The sequence below is a fragment of the Bactrocera neohumeralis genome, unplaced genomic scaffold (assembly GCF_024586455.1).
Source record: "Bactrocera neohumeralis isolate Rockhampton unplaced genomic scaffold, APGP_CSIRO_Bneo_wtdbg2-racon-allhic-juicebox.fasta_v2 cluster11, whole genome shotgun sequence".
In the NCBI taxonomy this organism is placed as follows: Eukaryota; Metazoa; Arthropoda; class Insecta; order Diptera; family Tephritidae; genus Bactrocera; species Bactrocera neohumeralis.
This window is the reverse complement of record NW_026089624.1, coordinates 12,476,036-12,495,344: the sequence shown is the minus strand read 5'-3', so window position 1 is coordinate 12,495,344 and position 19,309 is coordinate 12,476,036. Positions and strand designations below refer to the sequence as shown.

At 43.1% G+C, this 19,309-nt stretch overlaps 1 protein-coding gene across 1 annotated transcript; it reads right to left on the bottom strand.

Moving 5' to 3' along the window:
* Positions 1–3,328: 3,328 nt before the first annotated feature.
* LOC126766004 (uncharacterized) lies at positions 3,329–9,760 on the bottom strand. Its single transcript, XM_050483720.1, has 2 exons — positions 9,295–9,760; positions 3,329–3,390 (listed from the first exon to the last, which is right to left on the bottom strand). The coding sequence occupies exons 1-2, from the start codon at positions 9,758–9,760 to the stop codon at positions 3,329–3,331; spliced, it is 528 nt and encodes a 175-aa protein (XP_050339677.1).
* Positions 9,761–19,309: the final 9,549 nt, after the last annotated feature.

Below are 19,309 nucleotides of genomic sequence, written 5' to 3'. Positions count from 1 at the left end.
CGCTCAGCTATCTCGTACTGAAAGGTAAGTGAAACGGTAATGTTTTCATTTGTTGCCATTTGGGCATTGGTTTCTTTCCACTAGTGATTGTTCCCATCGTAGTAACACAGCATCAGGGGGTGTTCCCAAGATTCTGTTGTTAACACTGATAAACAATTGGTCACTGTCGAGTATACATTTTAAAATTCCTTCCCTTTCCATTTTCGCATCTTTCGACCAGTGCTTCCCAAACCAGCTTAAAATTTTCGTTATTTAAAGCGAATTTCTTGACGATACTGCCTGTTTTCCCTTTTATTTTATACCTGAGATGGTATAGCTTTTGTGCTTGTGAAAGTTTAGGATGGTTTGTATAAACAGCAGTGAACACGTCCCGGAAGGACGGCCATTAGTCATAACATCCATTAAAAACTTCAGTATCACAAGCTGGTACTTTAAGATATATGCCTTTATATAGGTCTTCTTTTGGTATTGTAACTACTCTGAGAAGGGGAGTCAGTATCTGGTACTGTATCGTACGCTGCCAGAAGGCGTGTCCATAGACTATTAATGCTTTCTAACTTTATAGCCAGGATGGGGTCATGTGATTAATAAATAACAAATATTAAAATTGAATTGGTGATATGTAGAGAAGTTCACGCAAATGAGGAAAGTTCTCTGATCGCCATTCACTTGGGAGTGGCCAGAAAGGATTCTTTTACATATGGCTCAAGCAGCTCACGACTTCCGATCTTTGACCAAGTATCCTCTGGGTAGCCTAAGAACGTCCGTTTGAAGGCGAGCTAAAGTGAGAAGGCGAAACATCCCCTACATAGGGTAGCGCGCTGGGTTTGGGACCCCTAATGCAAAGAAACAACAAGCTTCGGATGAGAGACCCCTCGCTTGATGACGACTATGGCAAACGAAATAAGGACTACGAATTGAGGGTATGCACCTGGAATGTCCGGTCTCTTAATTGGGAAGGTGCCGCTGTCCAGCTGGTTGATTTCCTCGTTAGACTGAAGGCTGATATCACCGCCGTCCAAGAAATGCGATGGACGGGACAAAGACTGAGGCGAATAGGTCCTGTGGCATTTACTACAGTGGCCATATAAAGGAGCGCAAGCTTAGTGTGGGATTCGTGATGGGAGAGAGACACCGTCGCTGAGTACTGTAATTCATCCCGGTGGATGAACGTCTAGCCACAATCCGCATCAAAGCGAGGATCTTCAATATATTGCTGATTTGCGCCCACGCCCCGACGGAAGAGAAGGACGATGTGACCAAAGATGCCTCTATGAGCGCTTGGAGCGCACCTATGAGCGCTGCCCACGCCACGATGTACAAATCGTGCTTGGCGACCTTAACGCCAGGGTGGGCAAAGAAGGTATCTTTGGCACTACGGTCGGTAAATTTAGCCTCCACGACTAAACATCCCCAAATGGGTTGAGGCTGATCGACTTCGCCGGGGCCCAAAATATGGTTATCTGTAGTAGTAGATTCCAGCACAAGAAAATACATCAAGCTACCTTGCTGTCTCCGGATCGAAAAGCCACCAACCAGATCGATCATGTTGTAATAGACGGAAGACACGTCTCCAGTGTTTTAGATGTGCGTGCGCTCCGAGGTCCTAACATCGACTCGGACCACTATCTTGTTGCAGCTAAGATTCGCACCCGCCACTGTGCAGCAAAAAACGCACACCACCAAACAAAAGGAAGTTTCGACGTCGAGAAGCTACAGTCACAACAAACAGCCGAACGATTTTCTACTCGGCTTGCACTCCTGCTCTCTGAGAGCACTCGTCAACAACTCGGTATAAGGGAACTGTGGGACGGCATTTCGAACTCCTTACGTACAGCTGCAACCGAAACCATTGGTTTTTGGAAAGTGCAAAAGAACAGCTGGTACGACGAGGGGTACCGTGTCGCAGCGGAGAGAAAACAGGCTGCCTACATCGCAACGTTACGATCGACCACTACACGTGCGGGATGGGATAGATACCAAGAGTTGAAGAGGGAAGCGAGACGCATTTGCAGACAGAAGAAGAAAGAGGCCGACAGGGGTAATGCTCGAAAATTCTACGAAAAAATACGGCGGCTTACAGAAGGTTTCAAGACCGGAGCATACTCTTGTAGAACCCCAAAGGTGATCTAGTCACCGATGCCCAGAGCATACTTAAATTATGGAGGGAACACTTCTCCAGCCTGCTGAATGGCAGTGAACGCACAACACCAGGAGAAGGCGAACCCGATTCCCCAATCGATGACGATGGAGCAGACGTTCCATTGCCCGACCATGAAGAAGTTCGAATAGCAATTGCCCGCCTGAGGAACAACAAAGCGGCGGGTGCCGATGGATTACCGGCCGAGCTATTCAAACACGGCGGCGAAGAACTGATAAGGAGCATGCATCAGCTTCTTTGTAAAATATGGTCGGACGAAAGCATGTCCAACGATTGGAATCTAAGTGTGCTATGCCCAATCCATAAAAAAGGAGACCCCACAATCTGCGCCAACTACCGTGGGATCAGCTTCCTCAACATCGCATATAGGGTTCTATCGAGCGTATTGTGTGAAAGATTAAAGCCCACCGTCAACAAACTGATTGGACCTTATCAGTGTGGTTTTAGACCTGGAAAATCAACAACCGACCAGATATTCACCATGCGCCAAATCTTGGAAAAGACCCGTGAAAGGAGAATCGACACACACCACCTCTTCGTCGATTTCAAAGCTGCTTTCGACAGCACGAAAAGGAGCTGCCTTTATGCCGCGATGTCTGAGTTTAGTATCCCCGCAAAACTAATACGGCTGTGTAAACTGACGTTGAGCAACACCAAAAGCTCCGTCAGAATCGGGAAGGACCTCTCCGAGCCGTTCGATACCAAACGAGGTTTCAGACAAGGCGACTCCCTATCGTGCGACTTTTTCAACATGCTTCTGGAGAAAATAGTTCGAGCCGCAGAACTAAATATAGAAGGTGCCATCTTCTATAAGAGTGTACAGCTGCTGGCGTATGCCGATGATATTGATATCATCGGCCTTAACACCCGCGCCGTTAGTTCTGCTTTCTCCAGACTGGACAAGGAAGCAAAAAAAATGGGTCTGGCAGTGAACGAGGGCAAGTCAAACAAACAGTCGTCGCACTCGCGACTTGGCACCCACGTCACTGTTGACAGTCATAACTTTGAAGTTGTTGATAGTTTCGTATAGTTGGGAACCAGTGTAAACACCACCAACAATGTCAGCCTGGAAATTCAACGCAGGATAACTCTTGCCAACAGGTGCTACTTCGGAATGAGTAGGCAATTGAGAAGTAAAGTGCTCTCTCGACGAACAAAAGCTAAACTCTATAAGTCACTCATAATTCCCGTCCGGCTGTATGGTGGAGAGGCTTGGACGATGACAACAACTGATGTGTCAACGTTGCGTGTTTTCGAGAGAAAGGTTTTGCGAAAGATGTACAGTCCTTTACGCGTTGACCACGGCGATGAAGCGATGAGCTGTATGAGATATATGATGACATTGACATAGCTCAGCGAATTAAAAGACAGCGGCTACGCTGGCTAGGTCATGTTGTGCGAATGGACGAAAACACTCCAGCTCTGAAAGTATTCGACGCAGTACCCACCGGGGAAAGCAGAGGAAGAGGAAGACCTCCACTCCGTTGGAAGGACCAGGTTGAGAAGGACCTGGCTACGCTTGGAATATCCAATTGGTGCCACGTAGCGAAAAGAAGAAACGAATGGCGCGCTGTTGTTAACTCGGCTATAATCGCGTAAGCGGTGTCTACGCCAATTAAGAAGAAGAAGATGGTATGACACAATGTGATTGGTTGCGCTGGAGATATATTCATGACTGCAACGAAAATACTTGCTCGACTATCCAATATATTTTTCTTAATATCCTCATGGCGAGGATATTAATTCACAATCAGTTAATTGAGGTCCCCGCGTAATAATAAAAGAAAAAGTGTCGGAGAGTTAAGTCTTTACTTGTTTTCGCAAAACTAGCAAATTTAAAATATTTTTATTTTATTCAGTTTGAAATTACATAAATTTATAATATAGAAACTCGCGTAAAATGAAAGACCCTCTGAAAGGGAAATAATGGTTAAACTTTTGAAAGAAAGCAAAACATGCGAAATGCATTCACGGCACTCGTTAAGGTCATATTGATACATACTGTGAAGAACGTAATTGTTCTGGCTGAATGGAGTTAATAGAGTCCACTATTGACAAATATGCATACCTTAATACTATCTTAAACATAAATCTTAAGCAATGAGCGGAGGAATTGGGTCTTCGAAGTGGCTACTATTTTCTACATGATAACGACTCGAAGCATACAGCAGACAGCTTAGGTTACGCTATTAGATATTAGATTCAACGCATAATTACCTCAAAGGATATACTCAAGGATGTGCTGCACAAGGATGGGCTCACATGCCTTTGACAGAAACCTTTAAGCTTGTCTATTCCATGCCAAAACGCTTAGTGGTAGCTTTAAATAGTTGGGGGTATACGACTTTCTGTTTAGTTTTAAGAATAATTCAGAAGAAGAATAATTTTGTTCGACTTAAATACCTTGTACACAGACTTTTGCTAATGGATTTTCTATTTGTCCGCATGTTTTCTTTTGCATATATTTTAGTGTCGTTAATTTAAAACAAAACTACATATACAGGTAGGTTCTGTGATTCACTTCCGAGTGAATATCAAGCAAATTCACTTTCAATCCGACATTTGGTGTTCTATGTTCCACTTCCCCCGATTCATTTCAATATTTTTTTCAAAAAATGAATTTCGAGTGAATATGCGTGTTCTGGAAAACGAATTCGCAAAAAATGTGTCGGTTTGCATTCACTTCAATTCAAACTTGGGAATTTGTTGCGCGAAGATATAAGTGTAATTAAATGTTTAAAGTTTGCACAAAAAAAGATTAAAAATAGTTAATTTTGATTATAAAAAAAATTGTTAATGGAAATGTGATATTTTTAAAGGGGAAAACATAAGAATGCAGAGCAGGATGCAATAATTATCCAATTCGTGGAAGCCCATAAAGACATCGCCCGTGGCTTTGTAAAAGATAAAATTGCCCAGTTGTGTGGCATATACATATACCGTTGTGTGCGGCATCGAAAAACGGCTGACTTTGGTGCTCCTCAAAATTCTGAGGATATGACAGGCAATTCAAGCGAGGATGAAGACGCAGAATTGCCATGCACAAGCAGTGCCGTCCTCTCAACGCCATCTCGCAGACGCCAGCTTGGGGTGTCTGACTGCCTTAGGGCAAATGTTAATGAGCAGAATGTGGCTATGAAAACCCTTGTGCATGGGCTAGAGGAAATTGTTGACGCCACGAGGGAAGTTAGTGCGGGCCTTAAAGGCGTGTGCGATGTCGTGAAAGAATTGACCATCGCCGTTAAAGAAAGCACGGCCGAGAACATGCGTCACCACCTACAACTGAAAAGGCTTAAACAAGAGGAGAATGAGATGAAAATGAAGGAGTTTGGCCTGCAAGAGCTCAAAATGTGCTCAAAGTACAATCGCGGCAACAACAATTAATTTTTTTTCAATGAATTTATGTGATTTTTATTTTGTTTAGTGAACTAAATTCACTTTTTTTATTCAAACTGAACTACGCTTAATGTGATGTTTTTAATTTTAAATAAATGAAATATATTTACATAATTGGTTACCAACAATAAAGTTACAAGTATGTAGTTATATTTGGTGCTTACAATCATTGCGTTGATGCTGAAATATCCTTTTCGGTTGTAGAAAAGTCTTGGATCTTTATGTGGCTTTGTTATCCGAATATGTGTTCCGTCTACACATCCAACCACGACAGGTATGCCGAAGTTTTGTAAAAAATGCTTTGAAGCGGCTATTTCGGCCTCCGTCATATTAAGTTAAATCCATTGTGGACAAATGTATTTTTCTAAAACATTAAGCAGCCGCTTAAGAACTTTCGCAATTGTACTGCGACCCATTGCAACAACAACATCCTTCCCTACTGATTTTTGAAAGCCACCTTCGGCTAAAAATCTTATTGTGGCCGCCAACTGCAGTCGTGCCGGGATGCCACTTTCCTTGATTGATTGATTGATTAATATGAGGAATGCACTGCGACCTTTGGTCTATTGTGCCCTCTCCTAACTTACATAGACTCACCTAGCCCCAGCGCATCGATGAAGTTCAGTAGCCTTCTGGGCGCTAGTGAGGCTATGCTATCCCTATCCGGAAGCACTGCTCCGAGGGCCTTAGTCCTGCGTCTACAGACTGCTGCGCAGTCAATCAGCAGGTGGTCCGGGGTTTCAGGCTCCAGGTCGCAGAACCGGCAGTTAATGCAAGAGAATAGGCCCATGTTATACAGGTGCCTATTCAGCTTACAGTGGCCGGTATACCATGCGACCAGCAGCCTGAGTTTGTTCCTGGGAAGGTTTATTATAACCTTGAACCTGCTTAGATTGTATCCTCCCATTAGCAGTTTGGCATGTCTCATACCACGCGTTTGCCGCCAATGCTCCTCTCTGCTCACTCCTTCTTCCCTGCGAAGTAGCTCCTTTATGGTGTGTGGACCTACCCCAATACAGGGTTCCGGTCCCACCATCTTGGTGGAGGCTGCGGAGCGGGCTAGCTCATCCGCCAGTTCATTGCCGGCTATACCTCTGTGACCCGGCACCCAGATTAGGTGTACCTGGTTACGTTCTGCAAGGCTATTCAGCCTCTCCCTGCACTCCTGCACTAATAGCGATTTGATTTCGTAGGAAGTGATCGCTTTTAGCGCCGCTTGGCTATCACTGAGAATAGCTATTCTCTCATTGCGATAGTTGCGGTGGAGGTTTATTTCTATACACCGACTTATGGCAAAAACTTCTGCCTGGAAAATGCTCGGGAACTCTCCCATGGGTATGGAGAGCTTAGTGCGTGGGCCAGCAATCCCCGCACCGATCCCCTCCGACATTTTTGATCCGTCGGTGTACCACCTTAGCGTACTATTCCTCAGCATCAGTTCGAGGTTGGAATCATTCCACTCATCCTTGCTGCCGAGGGTGACCTTAAACTTTCTCTTAAAGTTAACTATTTTGGTAGTGCTGTCCCTCGGGAGGAGGGCTGATGGTACATCGCCACTTATCTTTTCCATCCTCTGGGACGAGATTACTCTACCTTTGCCCCACCCCTCTGCCGTTAATTGCAGAATTGTGTGCTTGGCTACCTGACCGATAACCAAGTGAAGCGGAGTAAGCTCCGTCAGAGCCTCCAGTGCTGCCGTTGGACAGGTGCGCATTGCGCCCGTCATGCAGACACAGGCTAGCCGTTGCAGCTTCGATAGCTTGGTCCTAACCGAAGTCTGCGACGCTATTGAGGCCCAGGCTACCGCCCCATATGTGATTATAGGTCGCACTATCATGGTGTACAACCACCTGAGGATCCTTGGCTTACAGCCCCAGGATTTGCCCGCCAGCCGGTTGCACACCATTAAAGCTTTTGTTGCCTTGACCAGGGTCAGGTTTACATGCTGATTCCACCGCAACGAAGAGTCTAGCATTAACCCTAGGTATTTGACACTTCTGGTCATTCCTATCTCTCTGCCCCCAAGTGTAAGGTTCCTGAGACCGGGTAGGGACCTGCGTCTCGTAAACGGGACTACGGTCGTCTTAGAGGGATTGATGTTTAATTCAACCTCTTTACACCACATCTTCGCCAGGTTTAGACCTATTTGTATTAGGTCACAGAGAGTGTCTTCGTATTTGCCTCTTGCTATAATTACAATGTCGTCCGCATACCCTTGGCAGCGGATCCCATTGTTCGTTAGCAGTACTAACAGGTCGTCTACAACTAGACTCCATAGCAGGGGTGATAACACACCTCCCTGTGGGCAGCCTCTTGTTGTGCCAAGACGAATCCTTTTGTCACCTACTGTGGTCTCAGCAACTCTGGTACGCAACACAGATTCAATCCATCTGCGCACCGGTGCTGCCACATTCCTTTTCTCCAATGCCTTGGCTACACTTTTATGAGATGTGTTGTCAAAGGCACCTTCGATGTCCAAGAACGCGCAAAGCATCACCTCTCCATGCTCCAGTGAACTCTCTATTTCAGAGGTTATCTGGTACAGAGCAGTGTGTGTGAATCTACCCGCTCTGTAGGCGTGCTGAGCCGCATGCAGGGGTGCTCTCTTCAGCGCTGTTGACCTTATTTCATTGTCCACGATCTTCTCCATGGTTTTTAGTAGGAAAGACGTTAGACTGATTGGCCTGAAGGATTTCGCCAATGAGTAGTCCTTCCTACCCACCTTGGGTATAAAGATCACCTTCGCTGTCCTCCATACTTCAGGGATGTACGCCAGTGCGAGGCTTTCCCTCAGCAGCCGAATCAGGTGAGGCAGTAAATGCTGCTCCCCCTGTTGTAACAGCGCTGGAAAAATACCATCCACTCCCGGAGACTTGAATCTCTCAAACGAGGCCATTGCCCACCGGATCGAGTCCGCCGTAAAAAGCCGTTTGGCGGTACTCCAATCCTCGCGGGTTGGCCTGTGCTCGATCGCAGGGAGACACTGGTCTTCCCGAACCGTCTCCGGGAAGTGCGCCCGCAGGAGCTCCGTCGCTCTGTCCTCTGCGCTGGTCGTGAATGTCCCATCACCTCTTTTGATTGCTACTACTGCGTCGTTGGTGCCTTTCGCCAGAGCTTTATGCAGCCGGGCCGCCTCTGGCGTTGAGGTAACGTTCTCGCAGAATCTCCTGAAGCTAGCCTGCTTTGCAGACCTGATCTCCTTATTGTATAAAGTGAGATAGCTCCTATATTCCTCCCAGACCCCCGTACGCTTCGCTTTGTTGAATAGTCTGCGTACTTTTTTACGGAGGTCTGATAGTTTCCTGGACCACCAGGGACTGTTTCGCCTTTCTGTGGTCACTTGTAGGGGGCAGCTGCCATGATAAGCGTTAATGACAGACTCGTTTAGCTTAGATAGCCTAAACTCCAAGCCCGGGCCTGACACGCTGTTATCGGTCTGCTCCCCCCTGCCCAATTCCTCACCTAGTGTAACCCTGAAGGCGTCCCAGTCCGCCTTCCGAGGGTTGCGTCTGGGGAGGAGTTTCCTGACCTCTGCCTTTAGCGTGAACCTCAAAATCCTGTGGTCTGACATGGAGGGCTCCGTAGAGACCCTCCATTGCGAGACCAATCCATTTGCAGGCTCATTACTCAAGGTGAGGTCCAACACCCCCTCCTGTTAATGGTTACGAAAGTGGGTTCACACCCTACATTTTCAATCTCTAAATTGCTTCCTAAAACATATTCTAATAGGGACTCACCTCTCGCGTTGCAGTCAGTGCTGCCCCATTCTGTGTGGTGAGCGTTAGCATCGCAGCCGATGATGAGGGGGAGCTTGTGCCGTTTGCAGTGCTCTACCAGCCTTTCCACCGCCTCCGGGGGCGCCGTTGCTGTCTCTCCCGGAAAGTATGCTGAGGCCAGGACGAAGTCTTTGCCTTCAGTATCCCTGGCCTGTACCGCCACCAAGTCCTGTGTCAGAAACTCTGAAATGCAAAAGAAATCAATATTGCTTCTGACAACTATACACGTCCTAGGCCTCTCGCTAGAGAGGTCCCAGATTACCTTATTTGCCTCCGTCTTGAGGCCCTTTATCTCTCCCTTATATATCCAAGGCTCTTGGATCAGCAGTGCGCCCAGTTTCTCCGCAGTGAACCTGCTTGCAATGACAGCCGAGGCTGCCGCCGCATGATGCAGGTTCACTTGGGCAATTTCTATGACGCCGACCATCATAGAGTGGGCTCGAGGAGTGAGAGATCCTCTACCCCGCCGTCAATCGCACTGCTGCCCATTGGGCCTCCTAGTCCGTCTAGGAGCTCCTGCGTTGAGGGTAGCTCCGTGCTCCGGTCATCCGCGGGGACGTCAGTGGTCGTTGCTGGCCCTGCCTGTCCGGACTTGCTCCCGCAGGGCTGCTCCGACAACTCGTCCACCTCCATTTTTGTTTCCTCCGGGGCGGACTCAGGCACTGCCTGATTGTCGACGCCCTTGTCCTGAAGAGTCTCAGGCGCTTTAGCTTCCTTGCTCGCGGTGTCAGCAGGCTTGTAGGGCCGCATGACGACCGTGCTATACCTGTAAAACAGGCGGAAGCTCGTGGCTCGGACATACTTGTATGACTCATCGTTGATGTAGGGGTGCAACCTCCATCCCTCGATGTCACCTAGCTTCTCCTTCTTGCTGCCTGCAACACACCAGGACGAGATACTGAGTCCCCGGTTCTGGTTCCTCACCAGGTTTAGGGCGTGCTCGTATGTCCTGTCCTCGCTCCGAGGGAGGAACATCGTCATGCTGTGCATGATTGGCACATCCTCCACCCTCTTCACGCAGAGGACAGGGCCCGTCCAGCCTTCCAACTTTGGAGCATGCTCCCTCAGCCAGTCGGCGGACGACTCGTCCAGGCAGTCTACCTGCATCATGCCTCCCCTGAAGTCGATGCCTAGTAGTCCTCTCCGTTGGACTCCTCGTCTATCAGGATGTCTTGAAGCACGGTGAGCTCCTCCGGTTTCAGCGACTCCGCCGGGTATTTGAAAGGCAGGACAGCCATGCGGACGCCTCTGACAGCATCCGCATACCCGCGCCGCCCTTCCTCCACCCGGTGAGGAGCCGGTCCAGATGGTTGGCCCCCGGCTGCCTTTGTATCCGTGCCTCGCACCCTTTTGGATCGGGGGGGCTCCTGCGGCGTGATTTGGCCGCTCTTTCTTTTTCCGGCTTGAGCGAACGTGACCGCGGGCATTGCCCTGCTGTCGCCTCGCCTTACGGTCCGAGCTGTGCTGACCTGGCCGCGGTTGCTGATACCGCTGCCTTGCGCGCGAGCTGGCACGTTGCTCTTGTTGCCTTTTGCCGGAGACGCGTCGTTCTTTTGGCCCTTGCTCTTCGCTAGAGCCTCCGCTGCCTCCGGGGATTTCCCTTCACTGAGGTGCCGTAGGTACCACTTCATGGTGGACCCACTCATGCCATTCCTGTGAGGGTCGTCGCACCCGCCGGGTTGGCCAGCTTCAGGGAGGGGGCGTTGCCCACCTCTTCTGCGCCTTCTCCTCCTTCTCCCTCTTGCGGCGTCAGGCTCTGCCTGATGGGGCTCGCTTAAGGCAGACCCACTACACCTGTCGGTGGGGGTCTTGGTGTCCTTAGTTGGTAATGCAGGGGCACCAGGCGTTGCCACCAGGTGCGCTCCGCTGCAGGAGGGCACGTCATCCTCATCCTCCCTGGCGTGCTCCTCAAACAGCGAACGCTCCTCTGGCGAAGGAGCGTCGAGGAAACTAAACTTCCGCCTAGCCCCTCGACCCCCCGCACCTTCCGCTGCCTCGAACTCCTTCTTCGTATCAGCTGTCGTAGTCCTTCGTCGTTGCCCTTGTCCGTCATCAGGTTTAGTGCTTGTGTTTGTTTTGTTGTTGTTGTTGGTTATTCTGGCTTTTACGACCCTTAGCTCACACAGGGTGTCACACAGGGTCTATGTACTATATGGGGAACTAAGAGGTCCGCCACGCCAGAGCCCCTTGACGCGGTGAGGCCACCGTTACTTCCCAATTCGGCCCGGTGTTGGGAAGGCTCCGTTATAATACAGCCACATTAACCTCCTGGCTGCAAAGTTCCAATGGGCACGGGAGTCGCATAACACCCTGGATTAGGAGGTGGTAGCTCTTGGTTGACACACGCATGCGGCATCCGACATCCCGCGTGGTCCGTGCTTAACAGCACCAACCGCACAGGATTGGGGGGCGCCGAGTATGCCTTGCGCCTAAGCCCCTGCACCGCGGCAAGGTGCCTACCAAACGCAGGCCACTTTCCTTAGACATGCGGAGCTACGACGCTAACCAGCATTTCAAAAGCACTTTTGTTTACCCGGTAGCTTGCCACAAACCTTCAAAAGAGATTTTTTGCATGCGCTCTTTAATCATTTTTAAATGTTAACTTCTTACTTGAAATCCGGCACATCTAATGGATTTGAATGGTCACGTAAGATCCTCCTGCTAACAGCTTCCTCTGCATGTAATTCCCTTTCTAAAATAATTGAGGGAAATATAACAAAAGCACTAATTTTTTTCGCCCCATTTCAATTTTTCTTGTTGACAAATAATTTGACAGCTATCAAGTTCATTTTTACATTTGAAAGATGTAAAGTTTATTTATAGGGTGAATACAAAACGAGTTCTAAAATGAAAAAAACTCGGATTTCAGAACACCAAAAGCAAATTCACTCGTTTTTGCATTCATTTTGATTTCCACTTCTACTCGGATTCCAGAACCAGCCTGATAGTATATTTATAATAACCTTTAATGAGTATCAAATAATTGAGTTTTATAAAAAGTATATAAAGTTATTTTTTCTAACAAGTTATTTTAGTTGTTCAAGTGGTAATAAAATTATTAGGAAGAAGCGAAGATGCGATATACATAATATTCATATATAAAAAATGCGAATTGTTTATGCATCTTGGATATATGTAGGCGTTGTATACATAATTTTGTAAAATACCAAAAATAAGGCGTTGGTTTTCATACTTTGTTATGTGGTTGTGATAGATGGAGTTATAGTTACAGTTGTAAATACACTTATTTATTATTATTTTGAAAATAATGGAGAAAGCACTTAAAGTCTCACCATTTGTATCATTAGCCTTTATTTGATATTGACACACGTCATCCCTAAGGCGGTTTTCGAAAACAAATGCATAATTCAAAAACTCAAGTAGCAAGTCCCCGGGCAATAACTGTTGTATCTTTGAATTTAATCAATTGACGTCCACATTTTTGCTGCCAAAATCGCTCTTTCTGCTCCTTCTCTTTTCATGATTTTTATATTTTGTGTGTACATCGGGATATATTCGTCGATGAGAGTATTTCGAGAGTTGATGCAAGCGTATTTTCATCAGCGTACGTTGAACGAGAGTTGTCTGCCTGCAATCATCAAGTTTTCCATTGTTATTGTTATACCCTGAACAGGATATTAAGTTTGCCACGAAGTTTGTAACACTCAGAAGGAAGCGTCGGAGACCTTATAAAGTATATATTTAAATGATCAGTATGTTGAGCTGAGTCGATTTAGCTATGCCCGCCTGTCTGTCCGTCGGTCTGTATATATACGAACTAGTCCCTCAGTTTTTAAGATATATTTTGAAATTTTGCTTTAAGAAGCAGCTCATTTGTCGGAACTGCCGATATCGGACCACTATAACATATAGCTGCCAGGTCGGATAACAATGCCATACAAAACGTCTAAAAGATCAATTTTCTTTATTAAATAACCTTAATGTTTCTAGCAAACAACCTGGCTAAAAAGAACTAGTAAAATGTTTTCCTTTGTAGGCAAACCACTGCCGGTTATGTCTTTAGATTTACTTGAACACATAGTTACAAAAAGAAATACACCTATGAAGGATATATTAGCTTCGGTGCAACCGAAGTTAGCGTTTTTTCTTGTTTTCTTTACAAACGGTGCAATTGGCTATTATTCGTTTTATTTTACTTAACTTACCGGGAAAATATTTTGTTTCGAGGATTTGTGTTTTTTTTCAGTCGCTCTTAGATGTTCTTTTAGTATGACGTTCTCCTGCTCTTGTTTTTTATATCTTCCAATATCTTATCTTATGTCTTAAGCAAATGTTTGTATATTACAATTTTTCAGATTTGTGAACATGTTCGATTGTGTTTTTATATTAGATACTGCATACTGATACTGGGTTATTTAAAGGTTTAATGGCAGCTTAAATGTTAATCGAATTGTTCTGCCTCCATCTAATAAATTGCGGTAATGCCAGATAATGCAAAGGTTAATGTAATGCCAGGAAATAAGGAATTTTTTGAGAGTTCCACCTGGTGCATTCAATAAAATAGAATCCAATTTGTCCTGCAAAATCATACTTCTTTTCACGATTTACCATACTATATAGCAAGATTAGAACGGCGCACGAGAGAAAAACTGCTCTCAGGAGTAAAAAAATGGTCTTGGCTTCTTTCCTACAGGAATGTTCCTAATATCTACTTCATAAATTTTATTAACTATCTTTATAGTTACTACATCAATGTTTTTGGAGAATAAGTCAAAAGTGACGTAGTGTTTTGTGCTCTTATCACATTACTGTATTCAATTTGCTTTGTATTTGATATTTAGTTGAATAAATTTGTTTTGTACGATTTTGACAATTTCGAAAAGGAATAATGAAAATATAAATTAGATCATACAAAGACTTTCAGTCAAAAATATTTTTTCAGATTGTACCGGAATATAACATGTGGCTGTGTAGAGGTCGTTTAAGATATGGAGAAACTATTTAAATATTTTAATGGTATGTTAAAGCAACAGACTTTTGACCATTCAATATCCAACAAAGGGATTTAAGCAAGTTAGCTTTCAATCAATAAATGTTTTTAATAATTTTTCATTGAAAATTATTACTATGATGCTTTACATTACAAAAGATTTCATCAAATACATTTAAATTTCACAAATTTACTTAATTTTCATTCCTAAACATTTTTTATTAATGGTCTTGAACGATGTAACAAATTCCTCTGTTTACATATTTTTTTGGTAAGATATCAATCTGGCTATCGCTCGTTTCCAATTGTTAAACGTCAAAACTGTCAAAGTTCAGGAGGTTTTGACGTTTAGCAATTGCTGTCGCACTTCCAATGAATGATGAGTTAGGTATCCTTTATCTCTGATATCCATTAACAGAATACTGTTTTGTAAAATCTTTTGCAGCTGCGTTGAGTTCTTCTCATTTCATGTCATGGAACTGCCATTGAATTCGTTTATGACACTCACAGCGGCGAATATTCTCTTCTGTGTTTTTCTAAAATTCAATTTCTTCTTTTCAGAAATTTGCATCCACTTTATGAGTTAGGACTAAAACTTTTTAACAGACCCGTTTATAATGATACTATAACTCCGCGACAGAAATTCAGGTTTTCATGAAAGTGTTCAGAAAATTTCCAAATGCTTATACAGCATGCTGGTCCTTTTTCACTCGCACTTTTCAGTCATATTTTCAGAAAGCTATGCGAATTTGTTTGTAAATTTTATATTTCCATTCACCTTAAGGACAACCTTCCTACGGTAAGTTCATAAACTTTCTTTCATAAACCTTTAACAAATAAATTTTGTTTTCGAAGAACTAAATTCTTGCCACATGAAAAACTTCAAAAAAAGTCGTAAGTTCTGAAGTTGGTAACGTCAATGCAGAGATATGTGAGAATCGCTCACCTACCAAACTTTAACAGTTGACTGGATCTGTAGGTTTTGACGTTTTGCAATTGGAATGACTGGAACTGTCAGATCGAAATTATACCGAAAGTAAATGTGAACGGAGGGATTTGTTGCCACCGTTCAAGACCGCTAATGAAAAACGTAAAACAATAAAAACTAAAGAAAATGTGAAATTTAAATATATTTCATGAAACGTTTTGTAAAGTGATGCATAGTAATATTAATTTTTAATTACCAATTATTAAAAACATTTATTGATTGAGAACTAGCAGGCTTCATTCACCTTATTAAGTACTGAAAGTCAGTTATTTTAATATAGTACCTACCATAAAATCATAATAACAGATTTAAATAGTTTCGCGGTATATTAGAAGTCCAATATAAACTGATTTTTAATTGTATAAATGTTGGGTGTTTTAATTTAAATATTTTTCAATGCCGGATAGTAAAAAAATACAAAAAATTGTGTCTAAAAAATAAAAAAGATTAGTATTTGAAGTGGACCAGCTTTTACGTTTAGGGGTATGAAAAATTTATATAAACTATATAAACTATTTAAACTATTTCATTCACTTATTTTGTAGAAATATGTACACAGAAAGGAGAACAAAATTCCCAGAACTGGACGGAGCAAGTTAAAATTTGAAGAAATTAAAAATAAAAACAAGTAAGGAAGAGCTATGTTCGTGTGCAATCGGATTTTACTTTTATATTTTTGCTCATCCCACATACTACTAACATGCCACATACTCCAAAATTTTCCCTGGGTTTCATTGAGGTACCTTACATACAATCACCAATCATATGGAACGAGGTCAAGTGGATGTGCTAGAAAGTGAAAGAATCAAGTGGAATTTAACTTTGTGTTATATGCGAATTAGGCGTGGTTGTGGTCCGATTTCTTCCATTTTCGCACTGTGATATAGGAATATAAAAATAATGCTACGTTATAAATTTAGTCGAAATCGGTCGATCGAGTCCCGTGATATCTGGTTTCACCAAAAAGTGGACGTCTAATTTTCACAGCGGCTTTCATAAATCCCTCTCATACCATCTCGGAAGTAAAATCTAATGTCTCTGGCGTAATTAGTTATTGATTTATTGCGCTTTTAGTGGCTTTGAACATTACCGTTATATGGGGAGTGGCCGGGGTAATCCGATTAATTCATTTTCACATTGTTGGTAAAAGTTCTTATAGTATTTACGCTTAGCAAATTTGGTTGCTACAGCTGCAGTAGTTTAGGACATATGTGCATAAAACTTATTAGAGGGTGGAGCCACTCCCACTTTTTAAAATTTTTTTTCTAGCAGGTGACCCTTGCTACTGCGGTCTCTGCTGCCAAATTACAAATACATTATATATAACCCTATATCTATTTCGATTATTTTTAGGTGAACAAAACTATAATACTCTGTTGCAATAGGTTGAAAGAGTATTATAAGGGACCGTAAATCGATACAATCTGCTATTCCTAGGAATATATTTTTTGAATAAAATTAAATTATTGAAGAGTTTAGCTCGTCTTCAGTCATTTGTGGCCACTGCTCGTGTTCATAATAGAACCAATTTAACAATCGTAGACGTAGTCTACACCAGAAAAAATTAAAATTGTATAAAATGGCTTTTTAAAAACTTCCATCAAAGTTTCATTATTCTTATTCAGTGAAAAAAATGCTTCCCTATTTGAACGAAAATTATTTGTGATTCTGCTACAAAAATCATTTGAAAACAATTTCGTAAGTAAAACTTATACTTGGTGTGAGGAAGTTCCATTGATTTGAGTGATCACGAAGTATTTTTCTTATGCGGAGCACTTCAGCTTTAACTGTAACATTTTTGTCGTCGTAACATAAATCAAAACTATTGTTATTTTTAATATTTATTTGTTTGATTTTTCGTTTTAAAAATTTCAGCAATTTAATTATCTGTGAAATTTTCAGTTTTTAGGCTGGCAACACCAATGAAACTTCGGCTAAAAGTAGTTGAAGTTCGTAATACCAAAAAAGAGTTAGGATGGTCGGAAGTTGAATTGCTTCAAGAAAGCGGTCTATAATGAGGTATCCGCATACTCTCTTGTGAATAAACTCGATCACTTTTTTGTTGCTTTTCTGTGTAAAATTTTGACAAAAGAGCAGTGCACAAAGCAAGCGAGAACTGCTAATCGAACGACATGGCATGCCTCGTTGAGAAGTACGGAAGTAGAAAGTGTTAAGACCTTACGTTGCATGCCCTATATCTCAAAACTGAAGTTTTTCAGTAGATTTAACTGAACGAAATGATGACATAAAACAATATCGGCAAGAAAATCGTTTCACGTTCTGCTACAAATAAAAGGAGTTAACAAGTACTGTGTGATTTTTGGTAATAATGTTTATTCGCATTTAGAACTATTAAGTTAAATATACAGTAAACAAAGCAAATATTTTTTCGAACTTCCCGATAAGGCAGACAAGTCCCTTCCAACTAAGTTTCCCTTTTATACTACCAAACGCTTTTATTGAAGTTACTGAGACTCTTTTTATTCCTTATTGGCGTAGTCGTTTCTTCTTTTCGCTACGTGGCGCCAATTCGATATTCCAAGCGAAGCTAGGTCTTTCTCCTTTTGGTCCTTCCAACGGAGTGGAGGTCTTCCTCTTCCTCTGCTTCCCCCGGCGGGTACTTTGCCGAATACTTTCAGAGCTGGAGTGTTTTCGCCCATTCGGACAAGTCCTAGCCAGCGTAGCCGCTGTCTTTTAATTCGCTGAACTATGTCAATGTCGTCGTTTCGTTTGCTGTGGTCGTCATCAAAAGGGTTGTCTCTCACCCGAGGCAGTTGTTATCTTTTCATTAGGGGCGTTTTTTATGTGGAGGGTCCCAAACCCAGCGCACAACCCTGTGTAGGGAATATTTCGCCTTCTCACTTTAGCTCGCCTTCGAACGGATGTTCTTAGGCTACCCAGAGGATACTTGGTCTAAGCCCGGAAGTCGTGAGCTGCTTGAACCATATGTAAAAGAATCGTTTCTGGCCACTCCCAAGTGAATGGCGATCAATGAACTTTCCTCACTTGCGTGGACTTCTACACAAGACCCCATCCTCCAAGTTAATGAGACTCATTGGTACAAATAACTATGTATTATATAAGTATGTATATACAATGCATAGTTAATATGCATTGATAAATACATATGGACATTTATGTATAAATTATAACTCTTTTCCACAGCATTCGTGTACATAGGAAGATGGGCATTTATTGCAATTATTAGATACTTACGCATTCAGAGAAAATTATTCAGATCGGACTTCCATAGCATATAGGTGCCGTGCAAACTGCTCGATCGATTTTCAGTCCTTGTATGGAGAACTTTTTTCATTTGACAAGATATCTTAACGATAAGGTGCCGTTTATTATCTGAAGCCACGGTACAAATAAGGTTCTTGTACGTAAACCTTTTTTAACTTTGCAACTGAAGATATCCTTTTTCTTATTTTAAAATATTATTGACTTAAACTATTAGCTACAAGGTGCAGTAGAATCAGAGTATGGTACAAGTGTATCAAGTTTGCCACGATATTTGTAACACCCAGAACGGAAACCCGGCAAAGTTATACCATAGCTAAATGATTAGCGTGACGAGCTGAGTCTATTTAGCTATGTCCGTTTATATATGCGAACTAGTCCTTCAGTTTTTGAGATATTTATATGAAATTTTGCACGCGTTCTTTTTCCTCCAAAAAGCTACTCATTTGTGGGAACTGCTGATATCGGAATACTACAGCATATAGTTACCATACATACTCAACGATCGGAAATAAGTGCTTGTATGGATATCTGAGGTAATAATGCAATCTCCGAAGAAATTGTTCAGATCGGATCACTGAAACATGTAGCTGCCATACAATAACAATACAAGCTAAACGAATACAATATACATATATTTATAATATTATTTTTAGTACCTACAGCAGTTGCTCCAGTGACTACACGCTTGCGCACACATCACCCATTTATTTAGATCTTCATAGCTGAACCATCACCAACAATGGTAGCAACATCAACAACTTCGTTGTCCAAACATACCAGCAAAAGTCAGC

Bases quoted from the DNA above. Each gene is read 5' to 3' on its own strand.
- LOC126766004 (XM_050483720.1), bottom strand. From the start codon at position 9,760: ATGGTCGGCGTCATAGAAATTGCCCAAGTGAACCTGCATCATGCGGCG. The intron at 3,391-9,294 runs GTGAGTCCCTAT...TTGACACATCAG, and splicing joins CACTGACTGCAACGCGAGAG to TTGTTGTCATCGTCCAAGCC.